Here is a 22,775-nt window from a genome sequence, read left to right as displayed (position 1 = left end):
CAAAGAACACGTGATTGTGGAAGCAAAGTGATATGTACGCTTCAGGCCTCTTTCTCTGCACAAAAAAAAAAAACATTTGTGAGTCACAAATGACAGATTTCTGTTATGTGAAATTAACTGCCAAAATTGTAAATAAAGTAGTAGAGTTTTTTTTTTGAGGTTGAACGCAGCGTTCGTGCTCACAAATTGGTTTACTACAAACTCAATGAGGCATACCAAGTGCAGATTTTAAATTCCCAGATTTGAGCATTCCTCAGACGCAAATACTACTTCCGCCATTTAAATAGCTACATGATAAGGGTGGATCAGCAACAGTTATATAGATGTAGCTTACTACGACGCTACTATTCAGCCACCTATCGTGCAACACAGAATAAGGGGGGTTTCTATGATGAACCTTGAGAACTTCCCTTATTTTGACAGTTTTATTTACTTTCAGTAATTTTTTTGTTTTGTTTCAGGCGCGGAAGCGAAGCTGTAGGCATCGTATGCATCAACAATGCCGTTTGTACACTTATAAAAAACATTCCTCGCAAAGGCGACGGTGTTTCAAAAGGCTTTCATCATTTTAGTGGTGAAAAACTGGGACAGAAATATAAAAAAACACGGGCTAAAGTTATCTCAATAAATGTTTTATGGGGACGGCTGTACTTTTTAAACCTCGTTATCATCAGTATGACAGCAGTAAACAGGCCCGACGTGACGTACGTTTTAGGAGGCTAATAGAGATACCTTCGTCGGGAGTATGGCTATCAGACCAATAAGTTTTCTGTCGTTTATGGCAGCTGTAAAGCGGTCCAATGCAGCGTTTATTGTTAGCGAAGTCCAGCAACGCTCGAGCCTGGTATTATCAGCCGCGTAGAAAGTTCCGGTATTTTTCTTCGTCGTTATCGCAGATACGCGAATGCTTTATCCTTCCATCACCAGAGCACGATGCCGTCACGCAAATGCACCATTTTCCTTGACGTCGACACAACTAAAGGTTGTGTACGGTTCACAGCTAGAGTAGATGGTTCGAGTGTAACGGAAGTACCTGTCGTGAGGGCTCAGGTAACAGACTGGTAATATTCCTAAAGCCATCATTGCCGGGTAAACGCGTAGGCATCGGATATTTCAAAGATAAACTAAACTAAAAGCTGCCAGGTTTTTTCTATTTGATGCCCTCCCCCTGTCCACCTCTAGTCACCTTGACGCAAGCAAGATTTGTTCACCGGTGCTTTAGGATTGTTTTGCGCTGCCACAGCAGCTTCAATCTGTTTTTCTTTTGCCTCAGAGGAAGCAGCTTTTGCAACCTGAAAGTAGTAGTATTCCGTCAAAAAATGGAGTGCAGGAGGAACCTTGAATCACTGAACAATCTTAAGGTTCAAACGAAGTACGATGCGGATGCTTATTCAAGCAATCTCCAAGAGGTATTTAGGTCGGTATCTATACTTCTCAAGTTCTTCGCCACGACTTTTGAAGTTGCCCCAACAACAAAACGCCGGCAGTTTCTAGATGTAGGTTCTGGATGTGGCGGATTGACCAAAGGACTGCTCCTTCCCAGCCTGCCTGCAGACGCAGAAAGGATGGTTGCCATCGATATGTGCGAAAATATGGTCTCCCATGCGCAAAGGCATAACGCTGACGCGAAGATCGTCTACGAAAAGCTCGACATCACGAAAGACGTCTCTGAGTTTCACAAAAAGTTCGGACTGTTTGAGAGGGTCTACGCATTTTGGAGCTTGAACCGCGTCAAAGATCAGATGACTGCGTGGAAGAACATGGCTAAGTTGTTGCAGCCTGGAGGCCACTGCTTGCTTTTTTACCCCGCCTGGTACGTCACGCCTGAAGTGTGGAGAAACCTGGCAAGGAAACACTCTTGGGCACGATTTTCAGAGGTGAGAAGATTTTGTGCGGAGGAACTGAAGTTTTTTGTATCTCTTTTGTGATGCCTTCCCAGTGGTAACCGGTTATGCAGGAAGCTTCTATCAAAACCATTCTCACTACAATGACCACACTATCTACACAACCACACAGTCTTTTGTATCACCAATATTGCTCTTTGTCAACACGCACGAGGTTTGAAAAAAAAAATATTTAAATAACCTCAGATAACACTGTTGTCGCCAAAGATGACTGCATTCTTGTGCTCCATATATAGAAGGGATCAATTGTTTAAGTACTTGATAGATAAGATATAATACCTAAAACAAGGCCATATAAATGTTTAGCCAACCATTTTATGAGAGCTTCACGACAGCAATTATCACCACGTACTCGAAGCTATTATGCCGCTCTGTGTTCACGCACATCGACTTCTAGCAATGCTTGTGGTTGACGTAACCCCCTTGTGTATTGCAATAATTGTACTGATGTCAGTAAACTTTGCATTCCTTACTTGTTCAAATTGTCTTCCGGATATCCGAATCACGTACTTCCGCCTACTCAGGTTCCATATTTCAAAATTTTATTGAGAAATCATTGAGGCTGTTTTCTGATTCCTCTCCTAAGCACTAATTGTGCACTTTCGACTGTTATTTACGGTAACTCTTCTGTTTGCGGCCTAAGGTAAGTGTTAATTTTATGGAAACTATCGCGTGAGAGGCTTGTTGTACCGGTAATTAATTGTAATCCCCGTATGCTGCTGAGTGCAGATACTAATACAATACTGCGTGGCTTCGAATAGGCCTATCATCGCCTCGCACTGACACGGTGCTACTTGCATTTGCCTTGAAATTCTAACAGTAACAAAACATATCCTAACACTGCGCCAAAATTGAGGAGCTCCATTTATGGCAATCATCCGTCTTCATCAGCGAAACTATGAGATTTGTGCGTGCTAGCGAGCGTATGGTGAGTTACTGAAAAGCCGAGATAAAAATGCCGGAGTTAGCAGGGGAACGTCTGCAGGAAAAAAAAACTGCCGCGCAAAAAGAAGGTATGCCGGTGCCATGTTTAGAATACGAGCTGCCATGGAAGGTGAAGGGACTGGCTGGGGTGAAACGGATGAACTTGGCGATAGCAAGCGCGGAACGAGAATCGGAGGGCAAAGGTAAAAACGGAGAACATATGAACAAAGCACTTGCGATGTGTGAATCTGTGCCTCCATCGTCAAAATGTGAGCTCTTCCTATTTTTTTATCGGTTAGTGCTTTCTAGAGGGCTGGCGAAGTGTTAACAAGCACCGCCTCGAAGTTTTACAGAAAACTACAGTAAATCTATAGGTTATCCTAAAAGGCTTCTGCCTTCCCATTTGCAGCAAGTTCCATACATCCCCGCCGTTGACTGAATGCACAAAAAGAAACAACACAGCTGAATTTATCACAGAGGTGCAAAGACAGACAGAAACACTCCTGAAGTATAAGTTTTGACAATTATGTGAATGAACTAAGCGGATTTTAAAAAGACCAAAACTGTAAAACACCATCGCCTTTCCCTACAAGTGATTTTGGCTCGTCCCTGAATTTTAAAATGGAACAAAAATATTGTTTAACATATACAATTTCTCAAACATTCGATCAAAGGAGTGGGGCCTTGATTGAGATAGGAGGAGTTTTTTAAGTCAACCTAGAACTAAAAAAAACGCACTATGTCGCACAGGCTACATAATAATATTTCCGCAAATGTAACCGAGTTCATGGTTACTGACCTCCTCAGCTACGTTATTTTTTTTCTAATGGGGCTCTACTATGGGATCTTGTAACGCAAGCATAGCAGGTGTTGCTAATCCGCATACTCGTAAGAAATAAAACTTCTCGGTAGCATTAGATACGTGCTTACCAAAGCTAGGCACTATTCGCACATAAGAAGAAAGAGCGCCTCTACGTCATCTATAAGAGACATTACAAAGGCGACTTCGTGCTGGCCAGTACGCGCACAAGGCCTTATACCCTGAAGATCTTTTTGTACCGTAAGCTACACTGGCCGAGGTTGAGCAGTTTCAAGTGCGCTGTGCAGGTCCGGTCTGCGCAAGCGCGAGGGGCATTGGATTCGGCTCGATTGGATTCGGTCGAATTGGCTTGGCTTGGCTTGGCTAGGATTGGATTGCATTGGATTGAATTGGATTGGATTGAATTAAAGTGGATTGTTTTGGATTGTGTTGCGTCATAGCCGCAGCAGACGCACTTGCGCCGGCGCGTGCCCAAGAGTGCGCCTCAATCGCGCAGCAGCCAAGTATGGCGCTGCGACGGAGCCGCTTGGTAGCCGTTTCACGTGGCTCGTGAAGAGCCGTGCTGAGCATGCGCAAGGAGCTGTGACTGAACAGGACTGGACTGGACTGGATTACACTGGACTGGAGTGGACCGGATTGGACTGGATTGCTGAACCTTAGCTCACGCTACGTAGATACTGGCATAGCAGAGCTAAGCCACTACTAATGTTTTTTCTCTTGTTGTTCGGTTATTATTTCTGTTATTGGGTTTCGTCGGCGTTTTGTATCATGCAAAAGCAATGATGTACGAAGAATGAACACTGCATGTATATTTAGGAAGATGTGTTTTGTTGATAGGTAAGATGATGTAGAAGTCTTGGTTAAAATGTAGGAAATGAAATAGTAGGCACCTGCAGGTCCATTTATTGGGTTAGTTCCATGAAGGATAGAATTTACAAAACCTTGTAAATAGCCCTTTTTTATACAGCGAATAGCGCATGCTTTGAATGCTGCATACCCAGTTAAAGAGCAGCCACGGGAAAGTGTCAGTGAGAACTTCAATTTCTAAAAATGCGCTTTGAACACACCATTGTGGTTTGTTCATAGCGTTATCATTTATCCAGAAGGGCCGCCTAATGCATGCTTTGCGTTCCTTCCTTTTGTGTGCCAAGAGACGGAGGGGCTTAGCCCGGGTACCTTTGTTGCGCTGGTATTCGGTACGCTCGAACGGGAGATCTCAGTGAAAACGGATGGGTGCACAGTGTTCGCACGGGGTTCGCTCGGACAGCGCACACGCCGCTATTATGGCTTGCCGACATTGGGGAGTGGCTCGGTCGTCGTGGAGGCTGACGAGCTGACGGAAAACGAAAGGATGCCGTCTCTTACTGTGAAAAAGGTGCGTTGCGTAGGCTACGATGGTTTGCGAAGCCGTGCAATTCGTTTATGGGTCATTCGTCCCGAGAATGGTTTCCTGAGCTTAGGGCAGCTCTTCCCGCGGGTCCGGCGGCGGGCGTTCTTTAGTCTGGGGAGGGGTTTAGCCTCGACTCCCTCAATGTTCCGGCAAGCGCGCGTAGTCAAAGGAGTGGCGGTAAGGCGCAGACACTGCATGATGCTAGCCAAGATAGCTTTAAACCGTTCGGCTTGGCTTCCGAGCTGATGCCTCCCGCTTAACGTATTTGTGACTAATCCTCGCGGTAAGTGAATTTGGGTAGACGATGCCTTGCCTTTGCTTGGCGGTTGCAATAACACTAGGAGTTGCATAAGAGAAAGTATAGGGTCATGTGGCCCCAGGTTGGGGGGACAAGTTTATAATTGGTTGGTCCTTTTTGTGCGTGAGGTTTATTTGTTTGTTGTGAACCAATCGGGGCTTGAGAGCTGATGTCACCCTAATGTGAGCCCTGATATCCGTCTGACATGATGTGAACTCTCACACCAGCAGGGGCGCTGCCCAAATTCTACAAATGCTACGAACCCCATTACCGGAGTAGGATTTTACTTCTTGCAGGCGCTTCGCGCCATCGGCTAAGCCGAGTGCCCTTCTGAGATCCACCACTTGGGTCCATTTTCGTTTGTAGGTACTCTGTACCTTCGGCTGCACCGACAGTTGCAGCGAGTTACCACATGTTTTGTATATATTGTAAATTTCGCTTGTAAATAGTACTGCCGATAAACTCCAGGTTATACGGTACCCAAGCCTTGGTCTCATGGATGCCGGAGACCAGCAACAACCGAACCCACCGACTCCTCGACGGCCGCCTCCGGCGGCTTAGAAAATCCGCGGCCGCACCAGTGAACATCTCGTCTGGTCCTCATCGGCTGACGGCGGTACCAGCGGATCTACCTTTCGGGGAGGAGATTGAAGAAAAACTTTACTGCTGTGAAGGGAAAATTGAAAAAAAACTATGAAGCGGTTTTTATTGCTTTAAAGAAAGAAATTTCGGCATTTAGTTAAAACAACGCCTTAAAAAGATGTCATAACGGCAAACTGGAAAACGAAGGCTGTCTCACGCCGCGCGCGGTGACTAATTTTCCAAAAACCGGTGGGATAACAAGAAAAAACATAACGCCAAAATCCGTAACGTTACATAGAGGTACCCAGATTGAAAGACTTACAATGAAGATGCCTAGGTTAGTAAAAATTTCACGAGTCTCCATGAAGGGGCTCATGACGAGTAGGCGAAGCCTTGGGGATCGTTCCTACCATAAATCACCCTTGGCATTGCCCACTCGGCATGTTAGTGAGTGACAAGGCTTGTGTGCAGTGTATACAATTCAAATCCAATCCAATCGGATACAATTCAAGTTATTCCAATCCAATCGAATTCATTTAAATCATTTCCAATCCAATCCAATTCAAGTCAAGCCCCAATCAACCCAATCCAATGCTTATCGAGCATGCGCAATCCTGTGTATACGGACGCCAAGCCCAGGGGAAAGCGAGGTCCTAGGGTGCTTCGTCCCTAAAAAAGAGCAGCTTTAAAACAAATAGGCGCGCCGCACTCTCGTCATTCGGCATCTTCTAACGCTAATGCTCTGAAAAATAAGGCAACACAGCAAACCAGCTGTTAATATTACAAAAACCACAACCCTCCTTATGCAAAAGCGAACACGCCCGCTTGACGCGCCATACACCTCCCACGCACAAGAATCATTCGCATTGCGTTGGATGTCCGGATGTAAATTTAACCTTTTGTTTATTTTCTCGGTGCATTACTTTTAAACAGCTCTCAGCAACCATTTGAAAATATTCTTGTGCACGTATATAAACAAGCATAGTATGGTTCGAAATATTATTTTAAATATAAAAGTCCTAGGTACTGCTAAAAAAACATTTAACGAAGCCTTCTGGGCTTTTTATTCGCATCATTATGTTTGTCGGGCTAGAACACGTCAAAGGCATATTGAGGTGCCTGCTAGTCGTACTCCTTTCAACCCTATCAAAACATGAGTACAGTAGCCACTTTAGAGTAAATCACAACAAATGGAAGGGGTGAAGTTTATAAATATTTGTTCAGAAGAGTGCCATTTTAATTTTGGGCGTTAACTATACCTTTAGAAGCGTCTCCGGAGTTGACCCAAAGAGCGAAACGTTTATAGAAAACACTAAATCTGAAATGTGAACGAAGATGAGCAATTGATTATGTAAGAACGCGACAATATTCGCATGACATTTTAAACCATTTTAGTTACCCGCCAAAGCAATAATCTTTTTTCAGTACTCGTTTTTTTTGGTAGACCTGAGGAAACTCTCTCAATCTGTAGTATTTTCTTAAGTCCTTTGGCGTTTTCTTAATACCATTGAAACTTTCTAAACGAGTTCGACGCTAATTAGCTGCAGATGTGCGACAACGCTGCTCTAACACTAAAAATGGCAATGTCCTCGCAGTAATTCACTGTTTGTCCCAAAGCAAGCGTCGCACCTAATGTTACCGCAGGATAAGTACAAGACCAAGACAGCGCCTATGGCTTCTGACACGCTGTCGACACTTGAACAGTGAATGAACTGCGTCTTTGGAGCATGCCAGAATTTGAAAAGATGGCCACAAGTTCATTTTTCTAAATAAAGTTTTTAAGATTTATTTGCAACCGCTTTCCTCAGGCTATATAATTGGCCTGAAAACCATTCACTTGGACCGTTGCCGTGTGAATTTGTTACGGTCGTTCCAAACAGCTGTAAAAGTATTCTCTCCTTAACAGTTGTAACATAACTTGTTTTTTTTTATCATTTATAGCAGTGTGAACATCCCTGCTCCTTTTTGTTTATTTTTTCCGCTTTACTGCGCTTATACAACACGTGTGCTATGTAACCCCCCTATGTAATACCACCTCACGGGGGCCTTGAGGGGTATTGTGAATAAATAAATAAATAAATAAATTCAGAGTCCCTATTTTAGTAGCGACAACAAGGGTACGTGACAGCTTCCTACGTTTCGCTGCCCTGCGTTGATCTCCGTACCAGTAAAATATTTCGAAATCCGCCGTACAATACTTATCCCGAGTGACCGGATAGATCTTGGGACGGGGAAACGTAGAGGGCTTTAGCTAGCACTGTTGACAAAAATAAACGTTAATAATTGTATGGTTTAACGCGCCGACGCGAAGCACGTGTTGAGGTGCGCCGTAGTGGAGGGCTTCCGAATAATTTCGACGAGCTAGACATCTTGAACGGGCGCCGAAATATCGCACACACGGGCGTTTTCGCTTTTCGCCTTCATCAGAAAAGCGATCGCCGTGGCGGGAAACGAACCCACGTCATCGCGCTCAGCAGCACAACGCGTTACCAACAGAGAAAACGTGGCGGGTGACAAAAGTAAACTTTATTTATTGCTCTTTGTTTCAGCTTTGGGAGAGCATGATTCCACCGACACAAGACATGCATAGCACTTCCGAGCGGCTCTGCTATGCTCGACGTTTGGCGGCAAGTGCGGGGCTTGAGCTGAGGACATGCGAATTGACTTACCAAGCCTATGATGCCAAGGAATACGAAGGCAAGTACCGCAAGTCCAAAAAATGTTCAGTTCAGGCCCATATGTCGTAAAGTGTTAAGGTAATGTCCTTTCCTGAAACATCACCCACTCCCACTTAGGGGTGAAATATTCAAGTAACTAAAAGATCCCAACGATCGGCCGCCTCCTCAAATTGCACTATCTTTGACGCCTTCAAAAGCCCGGGGTGCTCCATCCGCGAAAACATCCTGTGCCAACCAACGGGGCCGGTGCCCCGATTTTAAACAAAAACAAAAGAAACACCACCGATCTTGCCTTTTACTTGATATAGCTGCAGTTTTTTTTTTTGTGGGTGCGTGCACTTTTTTGTACTTATTCGCATCTGACCCAAAGCTTCACCCATTCCGTAATTTCACTTAATATCTCTGTAGTTTGGTTGGGCGTTCTTGCTAAACTTTACGGTACTTCTTTTTTTCTGATGGTGTCATCGGAGAAATAGTTTTAAAGGCTGTGTAAAAGGTATTGATGACTGTGCTCCAGCACATTTACATTGCGCTATTTTGTATCTTCTCTGTTCAAACTGCATGAGTTCTCCGGCCTTTTCAGTGCTGGGGGTTACAGTGGGGTGTCGCAGTATTACAATTTGCCTGGAAGGAACGTTCAAAAGTAAAAATAGCGAAAAACTAAACTTCCGTTTCGCGGCTTTAATGGCGTTACTGAGCGTGAAGATGTGTAGCATGTCTCTCCGGTTCTGTTAGTGAAGCAGAAATTACTGTTTGAAGATACGAGGGCGGGCAATTGCAGTCAATGACCACCACAAGTAAGCAGAGAATGTAGTTAAGTAGGCGCTGTTCTTTCTCTATCGCGACTATTTCTTCTTACTTCCAGGAGTCTCTAAGCTCAGTTCAAGGTTTGGGTTCATGTAAACTGGCCGCATCTTTATTGTATGCGTTAGTTTTGTTTTCTCTAGAATGAACATCGAAATATACGCATGGATATAAATATGTAAAATAGCTGATGTCTACTTCGTGTGAAGACAAGTTTGTTGCTCGCAAAACTCACAAAGTGTTTTGCTCGGAAATTTTCCAACTAGTGGAGAACACGTACACCGATGGGTTGTGAAGATTTATAAAACTTTCAAGCAAGGTAGTCGTCTATAAATTGAACCCGGTTGCCTAAATTATGGCGAGTGTGGGCTTTCTTGTCTACACAAGATGAGAAATACGCCTCATCCTTACATTGTCTTTGGGTGCCCAGCCTCAAGCAATGGTTGTACAATGGTTTGGCACAGTAATTGGTATCTCTAATGAGAATATAACAGAACACGGAAAACACTTTGACTGATGCAAAAATAAGCCTGGAAACACGACTGTTCTAAAAAGAAAGCAAGGCTTTCTCACTAAGAACTCTAGATAAAATTATAGCTAACACAGTATGTTTTTTTAAATACAACAGAACTTTATCCATTTGGTTGAGAAGTAGGAGCTCTGCGCAGATATTGCCATCAAAATATTTTCTGAAACAACCGAAGGTAGGTTTTGCCACGGCCGTTGATATAATAGAAACGTTCAACAAAAGCTTGTAGCCAGACAGCAGAACACCAGTAGAAGTTTTCGCTATTCATTAAAGAATTAAACTCAGATGGGGGCTGGTATACACGTTTCACAAATACTGCTTACGGGTAGTTTTTTTAACTGTGTTTTGTTACTTGCTTCTCAGCAGACGTACACTGGAGGAACACTCATGTTGTGTTCAATAAGACGTCAACTTATCCTGTCCGTAGAACGACAGCCCTAGCATCCTAAGAAACCCCCGTTATTTCTAAAAAATTTTACAAGATATTTTCGCCGGTATCTAAAAACCACCCGCGTGCTTTAAAGCCTAAACATTGCACTCTTTCTTCAATATTTTCAGATTTTTTCGAAGGATGGGGGAAGCCGTTGCTGGGGCGCCGAACTGCTCAAAGTTAAAAACAATTATCGCGAATACCTAATTTACGTTCGTTTACAATTAGAAACAGTCTGGGTGAATGCTAATATTCACACCATACCCTCCATTTTACGCGCCAGTGCCGTCTCCCTGAAAATCACTCCAACTTTGGAGAAAATTTGTGCGAAAACCTTATGCAAATTTCCAAGTATTGTACTAATTGTATAAAAAAAATTCTACTAGGCAAGGCGGCATATAACATTTTACTTGTTTTTCCAAAACACCAAAACGTTGCCTGAAACGCCAAAGTTATCGTCAGTTCATCTCGCATACATCGTGCGTGAACGCACGCGGGGCTATTACGCAATAGATCTCATCCTAACAAATCGACGTGAGGTCACAAAGGCGCATGTTAAGAGAAAAATTTACAATTAGGCTGTTCATTGCGCTTTAGCAATCCCGAGTGATATCAAAATAAACACATAATCAAATTCCCGATTACGTCTTTGCAGACATACAACAATTTGAGAAATATGCTGCACAATTCAAACCTCTAAATTGATACTACTTTGATGCTCGTTGGGTAAACAAGATTTTCTCATCTTTCGTGATAATTATTAAGAAGCTTGCGCTCTCGAAAAGTTACAAGCTTCAGGACGAGGAACCCATTGTTAACAGAGGAAGTCAAATGGCTTTAAACAAAAACGAGCGCACCTAAAAGGTGTTAGATTTACGGATTGTGAAGATTGGCACATGTTTAAAAGAATTGCCAGTGTGGCTGAAAGAGAAATTCGTGAGGAAACTTTATTGTTACTTTAGCAGGTGTAAAAAAAGTGACCTTCAAACCCAAAGAAAAAAGCTCAGTGCCATACGTGAAAATGCGACAGGAGATGCTTTGTGGCTAGAAGAGTGTGCCGAAGAATTTAACAAAGCCTTTACAAAGACTTCCCAGCCGAAATGCCCCTCTTCGAAAGTGCTAACCGCCGTGGTGGCTCAGTGGCTAAGGCGTTGCACAGCTGAGCACGAGGTCGCGGGTTCGATTTCCGGCCGTGGCGGCCACTTTTTTGATGGAGTCGAAAAGCAAAAACGCCTGAGTGTGCGAGATTTCGGCGCACGTTAAAGATCCACAGGATGTCAAAATAATCTGGAGCCCTCCACTACGGCGCGCCTTATCGCCGGGGTTGCGTGAACGCGTTAAACCACACAATCAATAAAATCTTCTGAAGTGTCACAGACTAAGCCAGATTCTACTGTTACACCTCTTGTAAGTACATACAAAAGCATGGTCCATTTCATTTTTATTTTTATTTATTTATTTATTTATTTATTTATTTATTTATTTATTTATTTATTTATTTATTTATTTATTTACTTATTTATTTATTTATTTATTTATTTATTTAGTGGTACCTCAAGGGCCCTTTGGGGGCAATAAATTCCGGGTGGGTAGGAAAAAAGGCAGGCAAAATACCTTGCACTCTCGTAAAATATCAGGGTTACAGGTCATGACACAAATCTTCTATCGCAGACCCAAAACCACTGCTATCAGTAATAGCGCCGATGTTGGCAGAAATATTGTTCCAGCCTTGCGCTGCACGAATAAAAAATGAACGCTGAAAAGTTGTGGTGTGAGCGAATGGCGGGTCAATGGCGTTACGATAGCTGTGACGCGATGTTTTAGGAGGGAGTGGGATGAACTGATTGTTTGGTTGCAAGGTATAAAAGAACCGGTTATAAAGATACAGGCGTGCAATCTGTCGACGAGAGGGTCGAGGAGGGTGGTTAAAGCGCGATTTTAATGCTGAAACGCTTGAGTGATACGAATAATTTAAAAGGATGAACCTGGGTACGCGGTTTTGAACGGATTAAGGGTGTTATAGAGGTTGGCTTGGTGTGGGTCGTAGATTTCGTTCTGCAATCAAGTTCGGAAATAACGAGCATTTTGAATGCAAGTACTTTAACAGACGATAGTGCCAAGGAAAGGTAGTGACGTAAATACCCGAGAACCGGGTTTACTGCGTTAGTAACATGACTCATAGTTGGACGAGGTTAAATAGTGACTGATTTGGATGCCTAAGTATTTGACTGACGTACAGAAGGGTGCGGCAGTATTGTTTCGCTAATACGAGTGCGGTGCATAATTAAAACGACGATGAAAAGAGATCAAAGATGTTTTACTGCCGTTAAGTGACATCAGCAATTTCCCGCACCACTCTCGAACAGCAAGAAAACAGTGTTGAAGCGTAGTCTCGTCTTAGGAATCTACTATTGCCCGGTATGCAACACAATCGTCCGATAAAAAGAGACAACGTCTGGAAGTTCAATTGATGCAGACAAAAAAAAGGAAGAGGCCTAGGCACGGTGCCTTAGGCGATACTCGAGAGAACTGGAGACAGGGCGGACGAGTGCGAGTTGGCATAAACAAACTGTTACGATGTGGTCGAAAACAGTGAATCCAGTTTAAAGTGGACGGATGTTCCTTGAGGCGTGAGAGCTTAAATATTAAACGAGAATGGGGGACTTCATCAAAGTCTTTCTTGAAATCTAGAAAAAGGCCGTCAATTGGAATGTCGCGGTCAAGATTCGTATGCAGGTCGTGAAGGAATAGAGCAAGTTGAGTGTCGCAAGAGAGGCTTCTGCGGATACCACGGTTGTTGGGGTTAAAAAGTGTGACGACGATAGAAAATTAGCAATATGGGAGTAAATAATATGTTCCGTGCTTTAAGAGCATGCACACGTGATACAGATTGGACGCTAATTAACCGGGGATGATCGGTTTCCTGCGCCTTTAACTGCCTACTATTCAATACTTGCCGTGCGCCAGACAGTATAACTGCAGTGGTCATATAGTTATCACAATTGTGCAATGTTTACTGGCCCTTTTTTTGTAAGAGCAACCGTAAAATTTGTGCGGGCGTTACGATCGGCCCCAGAACACAAATTTGATTTAAAGCGGACAGCCGCAGCCCCAGCAATTCTACCCCTCCACCTCCCTCAGCGCCCCCCCTCCGCACCCTTCCCCCCCCGACATGCTACTTATTCCAATCCAAATACAGTCAAACCCGGCTATAACGAACCCGGATAGAGCGAATTATGCTAGATATGAAACAAAAATATTTCAGTTACGGAAATACATGGAAAACATATTCCTTATAACGAAGTTCACATCCGATATATCGAACTCCGCGCGCCTAGAATGGCCGCCTAAATGCATGGACTCGTAGCGGCCATCGAGATGTGGATTGGCCGCGACCACGGAGCAAGTGCCGCGACTTGGACATTGCGCCTTGCACGGAGCGATGTGACGGCCGACACTTTCCGTAACTATTTCCGACGCGTGGTACGTACGACGGAACCCGCCCAGTCAGCGAGTCCGGACAAAGACAGCAGCATCGGTGAACTGTAGGAAGAGCTCGCCAACGTTGCCGATGATGTCGCGAGTGAAAGCCGTCCGATGCTTATAGTGAAGCTCTTTCGACAGTCGATGTGCTGCGCCAATGCTTCTTCGATTTTCGAGAACGCAGACTCGTACTGCTGCAAACAATGTTTCGTGTAGGGAATGCTATGCTAGTTCTAGCCGCCAAAACGAAAGTGAAAAAAAACCACCGCTTTTTTTTCCAAAATAGGCAGTTAAAGGGACCCAGAAAAGCTTTGTGAAGGTATCAATGACATGCATTCAGGTGGTAGAACCCATAACGGAGAATTCGTGAGCCAAGCGTGAGCCCCATACGTTGTACGGATAATTTGTAAACAATTTTTGAAGATCCCCTTTCTCAGCCGATGAGCGCGACGCCGCAGCGAGCCCACCGCGGCTGACGCAACGCCGGTCGCGGCTGACGCAACGGCGATCGCGGCTGACGCAACGGCGATCGCGGCTGACGCAACGGCGAGGCGCCCCCCTGATTCGGCCGATCGTCGTCCGCCTGCAACGTCACTGCCGCCGGCTTCCGGCTGCTCCTCCTCCTTCCTGCTCGATCCCGAGGCAAAGGCGGGTCCGCAGCGATTGACGCGTGCCTAGGCGCAGGAATGTAGCTAGCGGGGAACGGAAGTCGAGCGTCGCGATGTCACATGGCTATTCTCAGTGTTTCCAGCTGCTTTGAAAGAAGCAGAGAGGGAGGAGGAATCGATCGGCAAGGGGGAAGAAGTGCACTTAATTGCTTCTCGCGCAGCTAATACCGAATGTAGATCAATAATTCCAACGGCATTGCATCGCTATATTGGTACTACGCGACAATACATGCCTTTTGTAACTTTTACAAAAGGCTTTTCTGGGTCCCTTTAAGGCGGGAAGAAGCTTTATTATTGCAATAAATGGATTATTTTGAGTATGGGTAATGACTACTTTACTGTGTTCATTTCTGCATGCGGAGATGGTGGAGTTGAGGGGGGGAGGGGGGTGCTACCTTGCAATGCGAACTCGTAACAATAAGCTTGTTATAGGCGGGTTCCGCTATATTGAACTATTGGATATATTGAACAAATCGCGGTGCATATTGCATTTCGCTATAAACGGGTTTAGCTGTATTGCGCTAGTATGGCGTGAATAAATTCCTGCGCCCCCATTGCTTGATAAGAATACGTTAGCCTGCTGTAGCAGATATTGCTGCGGCTCCAATTGGTACCTCTTTGTCGGTGTAACGGCTCCGAAAAGGTACGTTCTTCATGCTCAAGGTGCTTTTCTTGGTGATAGAGAGGGTAACTGACAGGTTTCTCGCACACTCGACGTGCGGGAGGCTTGAGAGCACGGGTGGCGTAAAGAAAGCAGTGCCATAATTTTAGGCAAGGCTGCACCGACGTTTTCAAGAATTTGACTCCCTGAGATAATTCATACAGTAGCCGATAACGAAATATCCACGTGTATTGCCTGAATTTGCGAAGATCAAGGCGCCTGCAATTGCAACTTCCTTAAACGCTCCCCGATTCAAATTTAATTCTAGCAGGACGCTGATGAGCAAACAATTTTTGCGTCACCCTCATTGAGTTTTCGCTGCCACACTCACATGCGTCAAATTAGTTTTCTGCCATGTACGTGGTGGCATGAATTTTACGTGAGACCCGCCGCGGTGGCTCAGTGGCTAAGGCGTTGTGCTGCTGAGCACGAGGTCGCGGGTTCGATTCCCGGCCGTGGTGGCCGCTTTTCTGATGGAGGCGAAAAGCAAAAACGCCCTTGTGTGCGAGATTTCGGCGCACGTTAAAGATCCCCAGGTGGTCAAAATTAATCCGGAGCCCTCCACTACGGCGCGCCTCATCGCCTGCGTTGCGTCGGCGCGTTAAACCCTACAATCAATCGGATTTTACGTGAGAGCAGTAGAATCGGCATCAATATATTTTCGCAAAAACTGTAAGGTTAACTCATCCGCGCGTTAAGATCGGTGGCGCAGGATAATCGTGCAAAGTTGTCAACTAACCCTCACGCAGCATACCTGCTTTTGCTGTTACTCTAACAATGATACTTCCCAGGATGCTTATTGGACGACTGGAAATTCGCTCACACACCACCTTTTCTAAATATGGCGTCAAGGCTGTTCCCATAAGCTATAGGCCTGTTTAATTACCTATACCAGCTGAAAGTTACTTGGACATACTCATTTCAGGGTTGGAGTCACCCACCCATAGTAGAACAGCTTCATCGTCAACAAGCAATATGCATTTAAGAACTATAATGTCAAATGCCCTTTTTTGGTCTATTTACGAACCTCCACATTTCACATGACAGGTACAATCACCCTCAATTGCACTCGCAATAAGCGAGCTGTGTACGGGGGACGCTCCTAGGACCCTCTTTGGCACCGCGCAAAAGAGGCTCCCAAGAAATAATCATAGTTGTTCACATCTGAAAATTGTCAACACCCCCCGCTGCTACTATTCCGTGGAGTTCAGCGTATTCACAACGCTGTTACGTGCCATAAGTACATCAGCAATGCGCACTAATATGCATAGCCTCGGAAATTTTGAAGGGTAGTCGTTTTATTACGATTACCTCTTGAAAGCTGCTAATAGCTCTCATACAATTTCATGGCTGCTACTAAATGTAAACCATATAAACCAAACAAGGGAGGCTGGTGATGCAGTACAACTAAAAGGAACGAATTTGTACCGGGGAGAATCAGAAAGTGTCAAGAACACGCAACAAGCAAATTCAAGTAACGAAAGCGTAAGACAGCTGAACTCCCGTTTTTCATCGGCAGCCGGAGGTAAACCACAGTGACAGTTATTAATAAGATGCACCTGGCTGTGATCTGCTGCACTACTAAGAACGCATCGGGAAATTTCGAATTCGGATAGTAAAAGTGTGTAGAACTTAAGGGGATGCTATTGGTTGTGGCACGAGACCAAGACGTCTTCATTTAGTTATTTAGATCCTCGCAGCGTGGTGCTTTGCGCCGTCAGATCTACCGCTCCCGGCTGGCGCTCGCGTATTGTAAGACCCTTTGTGCGCAATGGTAGACATGCAACGGTGCCGTTTTTATTGATTTATTCTTGCCGTTTTTGTAGCAATACTGATTAAGATTAGGAACTTCGGTCTCGATGAAAACAACACTGCTTGCATAAAAAATTTGAACGAGCCGTTTACAATCAGTAGAAATAAATATGTTCATAAGCACCCAGATGTATATTCTTGGTTTACTAAGGCACCTATGCTAGTCCATCTTCTGTTTTCATCAGGTGTCAACAACCCAGGAATATTCTTCCTTAATTTGCCTATTCGCCAAAGACTTTGTATTAAACCAAAAAATAATAGCAGGTGTCATTTCTGGGCGTTTTTAATAGATCGGCCTTACGTGAGCGGCGCGAATATGGCAAGAAAACACAAATTAAGTAAATGCAATTTTCTAGGATAGCAAGCTGAAACACGTGTAAGAGTATAATAAATATCTTTAAAATCGAGAATGTTTTCTCCATTAAATTCGCGTCTGACCTAATCTTGATTTGTCATATGGAGAACATTTTGTCAACAGTGTTTAAAAAGTTTTGTTTGTTCGAGCATCGCCTTCTTCTTGCTAAATCCGACATAAAGTTCACATCTACAATGCAGAAATTTGCACGTCTCGAAATTATCCGCAAATAACGCCTCCATTCCAAAAAAATGGTCTTATAACGAGATGGAATCAGTTCAAAACAAAGACTCTGAATTTACCTAATGCTCTTTCTCTCTAAACAACAGCGCATCCTCCATGCATAAGTTGAATGAACCATCTAACATTTGACACCGAAATTTGGAAAGTTAACTTTCGTTCATGCGCTTTGCAGAATATCTAGGCATTCACTCACATATACATCTCTGCGGCGCCTTATACGTTCGCTCACGGCACCTCATACATTCCTACCAAAGCAAATAAATTTTCGTTCGAACAAAATGTATTAAAATTTCATTCTTTTATCCGTAATAAACAAGTGGAAATATTTAGTAAGAACCTTGTGAAGTTAGAATTGCTTTAGCTTCGCAGAAATCGCTTCATGTGTTCCCAGTGACTCAAAACGTTTTCTATTGTATTTCGCATACTGATTTTGGCTCGCATTTATTTGAGGCTTCAAAACTGATGATTTTTCTTGTACAATATTATATTTTCTTATTGCTCAGAATATACATGTATTTATTTGATAACAACTGTAATGTTGTACTTTGCAATTATCGCTGCAAAAACTGTGTAGTTATTGTAATTTTAATGCATTCTCTTACGGGAATAGGTTTTTAACATTGCACTTTTGCTGTGTTATAATTACGTCCGCAATTATAAAGCCCGCTCGGGACCTTCGGGCACCTAAAATAAAACAAATAATTATTGAAAACACATACTCTTGTTTCAGCTATATTTTCGATTGACGACTTCGATTTCGTGAGAAGACTTCTGTATTTCCGTAATATAATATTGCAAAAATTCTTGCCACCGCGCATTATTATTCAGAATTTAATAGATAAATTGATTATTCACATAGATATTCTAACAAACTGCAGATTCCACTAGAGTGTTTTGTGAAATCTTAGCGATGGTTCAACTTTCTGAAGCCACTAACTGTAAATATTACCGTGTGCATTACACTGATTGGGTGCGGCAAAGATAATTGACCTGTTTGTTTCGTATGCGGATTCTCTTATTTTTAACAATGCTAGTCTTCTGGCTGGTTTGTAGGAAAGAAAGTGTTCCTTTACGTCTGTCTTTTACACCTCAGAAATATTGGTCGCACTTATCCCTGGAGTGCAGTCATTGGCCGTGGAGGAGAAGGCCCAACTTGCCAAGGACGCTAGAGAAGAGTTGTTCAAGTGGACTCGAGGCAAGAAGAATCCTGTTCTGGCCCACAACTTTGTTATACATGGCGTAAAGCAATAGTGATAAGAGGCGGAAGACGTTTTCGCGGATGGCGCTTCAACATTCCACGTGAGAATCACCGTCATCAGCTCGTATTACACAGCACGGAATCTGTAACGATGAATCGGTAATAAAAGTAAACCAGTTGTATTGTTTTAAAGCATCGGTGTGGGATCATTTTCTTCGGAGTATCCTTTCCTGGGAAACACCAAGAAGTTTCTCTAAATTTTTATTTATTTGTACACTACTATGTATATATGCTAAGGCATCGATCTTGCGTTCTTATTTTGGTGTAATATTTGATGAGAAATACCATTCGTCGTTTCTTGTTTTTTTATTTATTTCTGTATTTCTATGTAAATATGGTCATTTTAATCGTCACAAGCAGCGCCCATGAAGTATGGCTGGAAATGACAGCGGGTGTCTACAAGCACAGATTTCTCTTGCTACCTCCACTGGAGCCATGTTTTACCGGCCACTTGTTTTCTCGGCACAAGCTTATTTTCCTTGTATGTACTTTGGTATCAATCTCTTATATTTCAAACGCCAGTGGCTTTCATCAGTGTGCGTGTTTCTGTCGGTAGTGTTGACCGAACAGCTTCTCTAGGTGTTGTACTAGCTTTGCAGCAATACACTACGCGTTTTTCATTAGTTCCTTATAACCTCAATCACTAGAGTTTTCTTATGGGGATCACAGTTTAGCTGAAATAGTTTTTGTCACATGAAGAGATTGCGCAAAACCAAGACAGGTATTCGGCGTAGTATGCAAGTAGGAAACACTTTAGGTGGTAATATTATCAATGTTTGCGTTTGGTGCCCTGCCAGCAAACGCAATAAAAATGCCGATGTCATTCTTTTAAAATAAACTAGGTGTCCATAAATGTACATTTATATCGTTTTTAGCTTGCTATGTGGCGCCACGTGTGTTCTACAAACCTGTTGTGGGGTACCTTTTTTACTGAATTTCTGTACTGTTAAAAGTGGCTCAGCAAGAAAAAGCGAACAGACGTTACTGAGCAGGTTATTGTGGCCAGCGGCCGAGCAACAAGAAATATTGAAATGACCTCAGAACATCTTACGAAAATAAAGCCCCACATTTGTATACCTATGCACCCGTGCGTTTGGAGGAAAATGCGAATAGGTAATCTTGGGTAATCTTTCCAAACAGGCTTGCTCTCCAAAACTGTACAAAAGCGGCTTCTCATAAACGGAAAAGACTTCAGGATTGAAAAAAAAAATCGCGCCAATCCACCCCGTGAATGTGGTTGGAAAGCAAAGCTGTAAACGGCACCCATAACGATTACTCATGCGACGTCACTTAAAATCACTCACATCGCTCTAAAAATAGTAAAACCAGAGAGAAGTGCACTTAACCACACCATTTATTACTTCAAAGAGATATTCTCGGTAAGGTTAACGCAATGCATGATGCATGAACGGTGTTTCGTTGAGTTGTATTGGTGTTGCACAAGAGTGGAAACTTTTTTTATAAAATCAAAGTAAGCTCCAACCCGGTGTTAGACGATTTGAGTTCTCCGTCTCTGCGCCGCGGACGGAGGCGACGAGACTTGCGGCTGAGAAGGAGGAGGAAGAAATACTGCTGTTCAGATTTCGGAACGGCCCAGAGTGCAGCCCTGGGGAGTGATTCTTCTGTGGGGCCGATATGCAGTCCGCGCGGCCTGTGTTCTGTCCACCCGCTGAAGCTGGGTAGGTAGAGAGGGCCTGGATAGTAGCATCTCCCATTGCTCTTACAGGTAGTTGACGGAAAGAGAGGAGGGTGCTCAAGGCTAAAGTCACACACCCCGATTACGGGGCGGGGTGTTCCTACTTCTGAGCAAAATTTACATTCAGCGTCGTAGCGTTTCGGGTGCATTAAGTGAATACGTGTAGGCTGTGGGAAGGAGCCCGGATTATATGAGCCGTAGGGTAGTTTGTTGTTCTCTGGAAAGGTCAGGGTAAGGAGAAGGTACGGTCTGCCTCAGAAGGCGGTAATGCTGGATTATCTCCCTTGACGCGACAAGCGGGTGACTGTCCTCGTGCAGCTCCATAGCACGGGAGGTAAAAGCGCAGGCTTGTTGGATGGGCGTATTTGTTGCCCTCCATTGAAGCGTGAGGGGGTGTCCAGATGAGCTGAATGGAACCGTTTGGGGAGTGGTTTTTTAGCACGCACAGTGCAGGTCAGGACACCCAACCCGACTGGTAATTCCAGTAGGATTGCTGGGAATCGGTGACTACCCTCCGGACCCCTGGTTGAGTGAGAGCCAAGGTGATGCCTGCCTCTTCTGCTGCCGTCATTTGTTGGGTCCTAAGCGAGGTACACGCAAGGAGGCTGGTTCTGGAGGTAGCCACGATGATGGCGTGTTGCTGCCCTCGATGTTTGGAGAAGTTTCTGTAGATAACTGCATGAGCCCCACCGAGGGTGGTATTTAGCGCTTGAGCCCGTGCTTTTCGGTGACCCTCGTCATGTGAGGGGTTCATATTTCTAAGCAAAGGGAGCATCTTTAGTTTTAGTCACCAAGAGTCTGGGAGTATGCCAAGCGCAGTGATATTCTGGGCTGCCCAGCCAATCTGGTGAAGCATGCGGTTACCCACCGCAGTTCTGAGTCGGACCTTCTGGTTAGAAAGATGGCCTTCCATCAGCTCTTCCACCGTGTTGTGGAGCCCGTGATAAGCAGCCTCAGTGTGGACGCACTCATGAGAAGACCAATGGCCTGGTCAACCGCCTTTCTAATCATTATATAAGGCATCTCTATGTCTTCCTCGTCGAGAAGAAGACAGGGGGTTGACGTAAGTGACTCTCGAGAGGACAAAAGCTTCAATTAATCGAAAGCTACCAGATTCCTTTAGGCCTCGCTTCTTGGTGGCAACTCGCCTGATCATGTGTATGATTTGATTATTGCTTTTTTTAGGCGCTACAAGGAGACGTCACTTTTGGTGTTATCCTCGAGATGTAGGTTCAGGATCTTGATGCTGGGGCTTGGAGTGATGGCCTGGTCATCAAGGAGTATTTGAATGTATTCCTTGATTTGGCGTAAGGGCGGACGGCAAGAAGCTGGGATTTTTTACGTGAATACTGGAGGCCACAGGCTTTACCACATTGGCGTACTAAAAGTGAGATTCCATGGATTGGTGCGAGATTCCTTTAATTTTTGTAACTCTCAGCACATGAGCAAGGTGCGCACAGGGCCGCTAGACGAGCGTGAGGGGTCGTGTGACGCTTTCACGTGGCATTCAGCGAGAAGGCAAGGGGTAAACCCGTAGATGTGCTTGGTGAGTACACCATTTGTCTTCCCGTGTTCGCGTGGGCTCGTAGCTAAATCGGTAAGACAACGGGCTCTCGCTTTGTTAGTCTATTAGTTCCAGGTTTGATTCCCGGCGGTGCCAGTAAATTATTTTATTTGTTCGCTGGAGTTTTCTGGTGACACCAACGGTCGCGAAAGAACCCTTAGGGGGTAGAGGTAGAAAGCTTTGCTTTAAAAAAACTAGAATAAAATGTATCTAGAAATACCTGACCGACACAGTACGGGCAGAAATATTATTTCCAGCGTCTGTTTAATCTCGTTTCCCACATGTAAGAAGATCAGGTGTTATTTTTAAACATCGCAAATGATATTTTATTTTCAGGTGGGCAGTAATATATGAAAACTATGCTACTGAGCATGCGTGTAATAACATGCGGTTGTTTATTGCATACTTTATTTTTTTGACCAAAAAATGAAGCAGCGTGGATCCTGCTCGCTGCTCATTCCAGCCACATTAGCAACGCGAAGTGCCGCGACGCAGTCTGGCAACATTATTCAAAACAACAAAATGCCGTCGATAAACAGGTCCCCCATCAAAGTTCCGCTTGCTGCCGCACTAAGATTCCAGTTGCTTTGGCGAGAAAGACCGCATGATTTCAGCGGACGACCTTATCCGGATTGTAGTCAAGATCAAAGTGATGAAAGGCCCCGACATTGTCAAT

General features: G+C 44.2%; 1 protein-coding gene across 1 annotated transcript; it reads left to right on the top strand.

The window, feature by feature from the left end:
- The first annotated feature begins 979 nt into the window (after window positions 1-979).
- Window positions 980-18,950, top strand: LOC144141281 (juvenile hormone acid O-methyltransferase-like). The gene is made up of 3 exons (XM_077672858.1): window positions 980-1,877; window positions 8,468-8,615; window positions 18,675-18,950. The coding sequence occupies exons 1-3, from the start codon at window positions 1,158-1,160 to the stop codon at window positions 18,830-18,832; spliced, it is 1,026 nt and encodes a 341-aa protein (XP_077528984.1). The 5' UTR covers window positions 980-1,157; the 3' UTR covers window positions 18,833-18,950.
- The last annotated feature ends 3,825 nt before the right edge of the window (window positions 18,951-22,775 follow it).

The sequence above is a fragment of the Haemaphysalis longicornis genome, unplaced genomic scaffold, assembly GCF_048455015.1.
Source record: "Haemaphysalis longicornis isolate Haplotype H1 unplaced genomic scaffold, Haemaphysalis longicornis Haplotype H1 scaffold_6, whole genome shotgun sequence".
NCBI classification, from domain to species: domain Eukaryota; kingdom Metazoa; phylum Arthropoda; class Arachnida; order Ixodida; family Ixodidae; genus Haemaphysalis; species Haemaphysalis longicornis.
Note: the sequence above shows the minus strand (reverse complement) of the source record. Positions and strands in the feature narration are given on the sequence as shown.